This window comes from Sinocyclocheilus rhinocerous, unplaced genomic scaffold, assembly GCF_001515625.1.
Source record: "Sinocyclocheilus rhinocerous isolate Xijiao unplaced genomic scaffold, SAMN03320098_v1.1 scaffold2120, whole genome shotgun sequence".
Taxonomy (NCBI): Eukaryota; Metazoa; Chordata; class Actinopteri; order Cypriniformes; family Cyprinidae; genus Sinocyclocheilus; species Sinocyclocheilus rhinocerous.
In genome coordinates, this window is record NW_015630026.1 from 614,282 (window position 1) to 623,825 (window position 9,544).

A 9,544-nucleotide genomic window follows, 5' to 3' on the forward strand; every position below is an offset into this window, starting at 1 on the left:
TATTTTATTAAAAAAATGTTCAGAGGTAAATCAATAACAATTACATTTGAACAATATTTCAAGTGTAATTTATGACAATATTTCAAGTGTAAGTTGATCATACTGATTTCAAAGTGAAGGATTCATTAGTTTGAATACACATTGAACTAAAAGCGGTCATAACATCTTAGCTGATAATTCAGTATACTTTATTTTTGACAAAACATCCCATGTTTCGTTAGTGACTGCACATTTTCGGTAGTGACTGTAATGCTCTGGTAGTGACCACATCACATACAGAATTTTAACTTGCATACTAAAACACTACTAAAACATACTAAAATACAAAAAAAATTGCATATGAGGATTGTGTGTTCCCTTGAGTCACTACCGAAACAATGACGACATGTTTCGGTCGTGACAATTTTAGATACTTTTGAACCTAGCTCAAAGATGCTAATCAGCACATGGTTGGCTAGCACAGTTCTCTAAAATTGTTTATTTCCCCCAAATATGAGGATTATGTGTTCCCTTGAGTCACTACCGAAACAATGACGACATGTTTCGGTCGTGACAATTTTAGATACTTTTGAACCTAGCTCAAAGATGCTAATCAGCACATGGTTGGCTAGCACAGTTCTGAACAGTGGTACACATATAAAAACTATAAATGTTATGAAATAACTCCCAAAAAAGTGTGCTTAATTGCAGAAAAAAGGTGTTTGGTAGTGACGTTCCTTAAAGTTACAAAGATTTTTCAGACTTTTGAACACATTTACCTCAAAATAATGGGATCTATCTACTCACACCTTGTAGCTATGAGAGAGGAGGACACAGGAATATTTCCTGATCATAAATTTAGGGGTGTAGTTAAAATCAGTCTCAGCCAATGGACTAAAACATACTGTTTCGGTAGTGACATGAAAAATGCGGGACACATTTTTTTACATAAAGTTTCATAATTTACAAAGAACTTCACTTTTTAAAAGAATCAAAAAGATACTTTTAAAAACAACAATGGACAGCAGTTTGCACCAATTCGGTAAAATGGCACACACACACACACAGTTTCCCCCTTTATTAAATTTTTTTATTATTTTAACACTGAAGACTGGAGTAATGGCTGCTGAAATTTAAGCTTTGCCATCACAGGAATGAATTACATTTTAAAATACATTAAAATAGAAAAGTTATTATAAATTGTAATAACATTTCACAATATTACTGTTTTTACTGTATTTTGATCAGATAAATGCAGCCTTAGTGAGCATAAGAGACCCCAAAAGTTTAAACAGCAGTATAGGTGTGCAACTTTCATCATTTAAGAGCAAGTTAGATATGATTGGTGAATCTTTGTACCAACAAAGAGCCACACAAGAAATCCAACCACTGCAGCCACTACCAACAGGGCAATGACGACCCCCACGGCAATGGTCGTCTTCCGTGCCGGTGCCATCTTCTGTTCATTCGTCAGGAAGGTGACCTGCTCATGACGCCCGTTCCCTCCCTGAAACAGAAATGCAAGTATTCTGTGACTGTCCTTCAAAAGTACTGTAAACATTTAGTTTCTTTGACAAGCAAATGTTACAATATAGTACCTTCAGAATGAATCATGAATTCAGTTGGTTTAATTTATTCATAAAATAAACTAAAAGATGAAATCACATTAATTCAGTGTTCTCTTTAAATCATCTTTAAAGCTAAAAAAAAAAAAGAGCACTATAAAGGCAAAAAACGTAAGAAATAGCAACTTTACTTGGACATTGTATGTTTTTGTTGTATCGAAAAGCACAATATTAATATTCTTTAAAATGTCTCTTTTGTGTTCTTGCTGTGTAACTTCTGCTATACAGTATGTGGCCTACCCACCATATCCACTTCCCAAACTGCACAGGAAGTACTGAAAGACAAAGATAAACCAAAAACAGATATACAGCTAAGCTTCTCATATGTGTGACTACAAGTCTCAACAATACTGTATGTGAAATAAAGCTCATATAAATGTTGACATGCACTGCTGCACGTTGAATCAACACATACTGAGACTGGTTTCAGTGGCCTGTATATTGCAGCATCAAAACTGGTTAGGCCTGTTTCTGTGACCTTACACACACAGAGACAGTTATTATGACATACCAAGTCATCCAGCAGAGTATTAAATTGCTTGCATGCCTATCTTTAAAGTGCAAGTGTGCAAGTTAATTAGTAAATATGTCTAAAAGTGACTGTATGAACACCCCGAAAATCCTAGAAGGAAATCTTTGCTTGCTTGCTTGTTATGATGGAAGGTAAATATGTTATAGTTTGTAGCCCAAAGGTTAAAAATGTGGGACAAAAATTGGAACAAAAAGTTCTTTAGAGTGGAATAGGCCATTAAGATCATTTAAATGTTATTTACGCTAGAACTGATCGCTGAAAAGTTCTTGGAGGAACCCAAAATGGTTCTCCTAATTGCTACAAAAAAAAAAACCTTTTGGAAACTTTATTTGTAAGAGTGTAACATCCATGGAATCTTTCCATTCCACAAAAGGTGCTTTAAAGTGTGTGTGTGTCTGGGGGTGGGGGGTGCTGTTCACTGAAAGGTTCTTTGAGAAACCCAAAATGATTCTTCTATGACATCACAACACAGTATCAACTACCCGTTACAATATATCCATCAATAATTCTGATACTGGATATATATTGGCCAGTATTTAATTGTGCATGCTCATTTCTCTTATTTTGACATTTGCAACAAAAGTTAATATTTTAAACATTTATTAATTTAATAATGTTGTAAATGCAAACTACTTTAGTAAATCTTTAAATGAATATCCATTTTTAATTACTGTACATTACAATGTTGTGATGCCTAATTTCACTTGCCATATATTTATTTATTTATAGAGCATAGGAGCTACACTGCAGAAGTTGCTTGGATGTGCATGCAAAATAGCCAAAAAAAGGTCTAAATCACTATTTTAGAGGTCTGTGTTTGAGAAAGGTTCAATTTAGTGCTTGATTTAGCAAGATGCGGTTAGGGTACTGCTGTGAGATATCTGGATGGGTTGCATACTCTATGCAGAATCCCCAAAAGAAGCAAAGGTACTAAATAACAGGACTGACAGACATCCACAGTCAGGCATTTAAGAAACCAATATGCCTCTTCTCTCATTTCTTCTTTTCTTCACACTGTTGACTCCACAAAAAAACACTCTAATTGTCCATAAATCAGCAGTTCCCCACCGCAGTGGTATCATACTGAAGCTAAACTGGGAATGTGGAATGGTACAGTGCACGTTCTGAACTAAAAGCGCATGCACACACAATAAAGAAAGGGTTCGCAATTAAAAAGTGGTTAGAAATCAGCGTCTACACCCTGGGAGAAGAGGAATCAGAAGATCATTAGGGAGCTAGAATCACATTGGTATTAAATCAATTTGTCAGACGTGCAAACCCCCCTTTTAAGATCCTGGCCCGATTACAACAGCGAGTGCGATAACTCATCGCAATTAAAGCCATTCTTACTGTAGGCCACCTGGCACTCAAGCTGCCTAAATTGGAATTTTTTAATAGCCATCATGGCATAAGATTAAGAGAATCATCGGGGAACGTGGGTCACTTGCTGCTGTGGGCTTCTGTTATCAGTCATCCTGATCACAGCCTAACAACAGCATCACATACTGTGATTCTACCCATAACCCTCTGCAAAACACCGTACTGAAGACATATCACTCTCAGTAAGGGCCATCAGCAAAACAGTAGTGTCTCTTTTTCACTTTTATCAGCCAGGGTAGACAAATCTAATTAGACGCCCTTCCACAGGTGTAATCCGAATAAAGTCGGTGATTGTTCTTTCTCTGAACTGAGGATTGCTTAGAAAATGGAGCGATAATGCTGTAATTAAAGATTAAGGTGGATGGAGCTTTTCAATGGAACAAACAAAAGAAAACTACTTTATGTGAAAGCAAAATAAAGGCTACCCATTCTCTTCCAGTTATTTTACCTGTACAAAACAGCCCATTATGCTGTATTTGTTTTCATATTATTTTAATGTATTATCATAATCATAAAAACACTGGTTTGTAGCGCAAACAGTTTTACCTTTTACTGCACTTCGTTATTCTTCTCATTATTTACCTATAGCTGAATCTCGCACTTTCACTGAAAATAGCTTACTTGCACGCTGAAATATAAAGTGGATAAAGACGGATCCACTGTTCCCACACTGTTTGACCTATAAACTAGCAAGAAATAATGTTTCTAATAGATATTTCCCATGGTCTTCCAATAAAAGTTATTAAAAAGCGGAGCCTCTTTTTACTTAAGTTGTCCCCTAGGAAAGATAAATGAGACAGAGATCAAATTAATACTCCTAATTATATTTCAGGATGTCTTCTATCAACTGAAATTAGATGAAAATGTCTATATCATGGGGCGACAGAAATATAGAATACATGAAAAATGGTTCCAGTGACACAACTTGCTCTAAATAAGAATTGAGTGATTAAGTGTAGAACTGAAGCAATCAATGGGGAAGATGTGAACCAATTACAGTTCAAATAAAAATATCAACAAAAATTATAGAAAACTGCTAATGCACAAACTTTTCTTTTCCAGCTGGGAAAATATTTAATATTCAGCCTATTTAAAGTAATTACTTTAACAATACTATTATTTAAAGCGATATCACAGCTTATCCTAAAACATCTGACACAACATTCCAAATCTACCATTTTAGGAACAATGCTTCGTTTAATAATTCATGTTTTAGTCAAACATGATTCTATTTAAAATTTAAAGTTATTTACTTTGACCCACAAAAAAAAAAGTATTTAACATTACAAATGTAAAGAATGTGCTTTTGAAAGAATATTAGAATATTAGTTTTGAAAAAAAAAAAAAAAAAAAGTGACCAAATCATAGAATACAATAAATCACGTCAGGCTAGAGTCAGCAGTATCCTGCAGTGTGGATTTCCCACAGCAGAGGGTGTTCACAGCCGTAAGGACAGATTCGCTAACCTGTCACCTCTTTTTAAGGAGTGGTGTTCTTGAACTGAGAGATGTGACCCGTGCGTTAAACTATTTCTGCTTACCACATCGAAAATGATCGATGGCACGCGTAACCAAACCTGTTCCACAAGCTTGAAGAAAAAAGGACGGACCAAAACAGAAGAAACTGATATTTTTGGCATCTAAAAATGTTTTAGATACTGCTACCTGCAGATAAGGCCATGGATAAGATATTAAATTATTCTCGTTACACTTATCTCTCTCATGGCAGACACATCACAGGCTGTTGACTCAACTCATCGTTCTATTTGACTTTAATCTTGCTCTGCAACATATCGGCACTGTTTGCATTTGTTCGGTTTTATTTCTGTTCCTCTGTTTCTCTAGGAACTAAAATTTCAGTCTTTGTACTTCTAGCCTCAGCTACCTGCCAAGAACATAAAATGTTAATGAATCACTATTGTGCAGTCAAAGTGACAGCTAAAATAGTGGTCAGAACCTGCTAATCATAAGCAGGATTTGACATTTACACAGGTGAAGCCCACACATTCATGCTGGAGCAAAATCAGCATGATTAAGAAAATGTTTTCAGCTTAACTAAAGTATAGGGCGGCACCAATATTAAAATTCTGGCAGATACAATGAGCCAGTTTTTTTTTTTTGTATGTTATGGATGATAACTAATAAATGGCAGAAAACAAAATAGTATAAAATTAATCTGAATAAGCTACAAATGAATTTAGGCATCATAACATTATAAAGTACAAAATAAAAAATGGATATTCATAGATTACATTTAACAGTGTTATTAAATTGTTAGTGTTTTAAAGATTAACTCTGAGTGTTAGATGGCGACAGGTCAAGAAAAAACATGAGCACAGATATAAAAAAAAAAAATTGGTTGATATATTCAATATTGACTGTTTAAAAAATAAAATAAAAATAACTTAAAAATAAACAAATAATTAGGGCTGTACGATAAATCGAAATGGAATCGAGATCGCGATTCGACAGAAGCTGCTATTGTCATGCGTATCTTTCAGTGAAGCATGGTTCTGTGATCAGCAGTAAATCTCCATCCAAAGGCCAGAGGGCGCTCTCGCGCTGATACTCCACATACGCCTCGCAGAAGAAACCCAGGAAATGCCTATCGCTGCAGCTGAATAAACAGAAGATTCAACAGCTTTCATTGATTCAACGTGACTAATAAACACACGACTACGACAATATATGGTTTGTCGGAGTTCATCTTATTATAATAAAGTATATAAAAATGCAATGCTAATCGCCATAGCCTTTATCACTACTTAGAATACTATGAAATATGTTGCGTGCCTTATTCTCTGTAAGAAGCCACATCATCTCACAGAAGGATTTATTTCAAACACTCGACTGACGTTATGAAGTGAGTTTAGAGTAAAAATATGTTATTAAATGTGGTATTTTCACATGCTTTCAGATGGAGCAGCATTTACTTCACAGAGCCGTAGTTCACTGAGAAGCTATGCAAACAGCTGTCATTATCGCGAACGATTTCTCTGATTTCATAATCGCGCAATAAAATCATCTGCGATTTTTTTTTTGCGTAACTTGTCAGTGAACTACGGCTATGTGAAGTAAATTCTGCTCCATCTGAAAGCACCTGATGATGATTTCCTGCTGATTACAGAACCGCATACTAGGGATGGGTACCGAAACCCGGTATTTAATCGGTCCCGGGGCTAAATTATGAAAGACCGGAGTATCGATAAGCTCTGACGTTAACGGTTCTGCTAAACACACATACATTTATTATTGCTATATATACAGTATCTTGCTAATTCTATCTCACCAGAGTTGCCAGCTGTTTTTCAAACATTTGTCTATGATGCATTTTTGCTATTCGCAATTCAGAAGCGAGATCGCGCCCACGCGGAGGAGCTTCAGCACGCGCAACATGAAAGCCCTGTTTAATTATGATAGAAGAGAGAACTAAACATTCAAACATCTGCTTACACTTTAGGTCAGTGGCGGTTTTATTAAGCTAATTGTATTTTTAATTTCGATTTTGGCTTCTAAGGATTATACAAAAGAAGACATGAGGTAAAGCTATTAAAAACTAGCTGCGTTTCGTATTGCGCAACTTCTTTCCCGTCACAGCGGTGCGCATTCGTTCCTCCCTAAAACCCAAACTTAACGTCAGAATCAGCTCAATCCGTGATTGTTGTAAGATGCCGTCTTTACTGTTGCTAAATTGCGGGACATGTTTGATAATAAAACGTTGTAATATTTGGTAAATGTATGCATGTCAATACATGGCTGATGTGTTGAAAAAATTCAACACACTAAGACAGTCTCATGACAAAATGATGTAAGCTCTTGAATGGAGACAATAATTGGAGAGAATGCAAGAAAGCAGCTTTACTCTTTTCATGCATTCTTCTGATGTGTACAGTCTGTAAAACCAAGCAGACCACATTTCTGCTGGAGTCCAGCTGTCTAGTGCTTCTGACATGGAGCTGGACCAGAGGCCAGTAATCACTGACTGGTCAGTCAGCTGGAAAAGACAGTTCAGGACACTGAGGAGCCTCCAAACAACACAAGAGCAATTAAACCTTAAAGAATGAATCCCCCTAAGACAAAACAGAATATTTAAAGATATGTTTAGGCAATTAAAAGATGGCTCCTGAGAAAGGATGGTTGAGCAAATTATTCAGTTGATTTGTTTGTCCTTCATACAGCAGATAATTGTACTATATTAAGGGCTTTTTGAGAGGTATTATGAAACAAATAGCAGAAAACTACTAGTAAATGTTGAGTTTTTGACAACTTCTGTGAAGCGTTTCAAAAAGAAACTCATCCTAGACAGGAAAAACAAAGGTTTTTGTAAAATTGTTGGAATTAAAATATTATTCCACTACTCTGAGGAATTAATTGTGGACCAAAACTCAGGCCATGTACTGAAAATCTTTCAGTCTTTCTTTCAGTCACGAAGTAAATGATTCAATAAGTTGCATTGGTTTTTAATTAATAAAGCAAGCTAGCAAGAAGAGCAGGAAATGATGATCATTTATGAAACTGTTGAAAATAAACTGAAACTAACAGAAACTAAACTGGATTTTTTTTTTTGAGAAAACAGCAACATGATGTATCAAGATTCCTGTGTTGTCTCTATTAGTCCATACTAACAGTAATAGTTTAATTACAAAATGAATTTCAAATGAACAGAAAGGCCTCGATATCACCCACATCTACAAATGTGTCATCCTAATATACCAGTCATCATGTAAGCATTTGTATATCCTGGATAAACTCTGAACCATTTGGACTTTCCTATGAGGCAAGCAATCATCATTTTTGAGATATCGTACCCTAAACATGGCTTTCCAGATAAGAGGTTTTTAGGCCTGAAAATAATGAATACTTAAAGGGCTGAAAAAAATATAAAAATGTTTGAATCTGCAGATTTTGTCACCACCAACAACAAATAAGAAAGCTATACTCTTAAAACCACTGGGTTGAAACTAACCCAACTTGAGCTGTTTTGAGTTGTTGCAACCCACTGAAACCTAGCATGTAAGGTTGTTCATTTAATTAAAGCATAATGGTTTGATTTATGCTAGTTCATTTAACAGGAATACTAGCATATTTCTACCAAATTATTTTGAACAAAATTTGAAACAGTGTAGAAGCAGCCTTGTCTGATATGACATGGACTGACCCAGTTCACAGAAATAGTTCTGCCTTGAGACAAATTAATTTCATAAATATTCCAGACAGTCTCTCAATTCATATGAGGCATAGTAATTATAAAGGAATTAGAATTTTTTTTTGAAATACATGCCACTCAGCTAGGGCTGTGAATCTTTGGGTATAGCGAATCGATTCGATTCACGATTCATAGGTTTTCGATTAGATTCAAGAATGATTTTTGCAAATTCAGAACGATTCGATTCAATTCGATTCACAATTAAATTAAATTCGATTCGATTAACGATTTGATTCTGCATTCTTTAAGTGCATTCACAGTATGGCTGTGCAATTAATCGCATGCGATTGTCATGCGCATCTCGTCAGTAAAGCCGGTTCCGTGATTGGTAGTAAATCGCCATCACCTGCTTTCAGATGGAGTGACATTTAATACACAGAGCCATAGTTCACTGACAAGCTAGGTGATATCGTGTTCATAATCGAATGCGATTCATCTGCGATTATGAACGCGATATTGCCTAATTGTCAGTGAACTATGGATTATTTAAATGCTTCCCCTAAATTCTTTAAATGCTTAGTCAGGAGGCAAATTACACAGCAGCCTTTATGGTACAGAACCATAGGTAAGAGAAAAAAAAAACACTTTTGTCCATTGTTAGATGCTAGTTTATTGATGCATGGCATGGCATTAGTGCTGGGCGGTATACCGGTTCATACTGAACACCGGTGTTTATTTTTGTTATGATATGAATTTTTAAAATACCGCAATACAATATGTCATTAAAACAACGTTCGGAACGCGACACTGTTTGAAAGGGGTCCCTTTTCACTGTTGCACTGTGGTGAGGGAACAGCTGTATGTGTTACTAAGTAAGAAAGTT

The 9,544-nt window shown here is 35.6% G+C and overlaps 1 protein-coding gene across 1 annotated transcript in view; it reads right to left on the reverse strand.

Moving 5' to 3' along the window:
• st14 (ST14 transmembrane serine protease matriptase) overlaps positions 1-9,544 on the reverse strand; it is a 44,298-nt gene that overhangs the window by 26,287 nt on the left and 8,467 nt on the right. Inside the window, exon 2 of the mRNA XM_016551986.1 lies at positions 1,339-1,486. Within this exon, the coding sequence (XP_016407472.1) occupies positions 1,339-1,486 (148 nt within the window). The remainder of the gene's footprint in view (positions 1-1,338; positions 1,487-9,544) is intronic.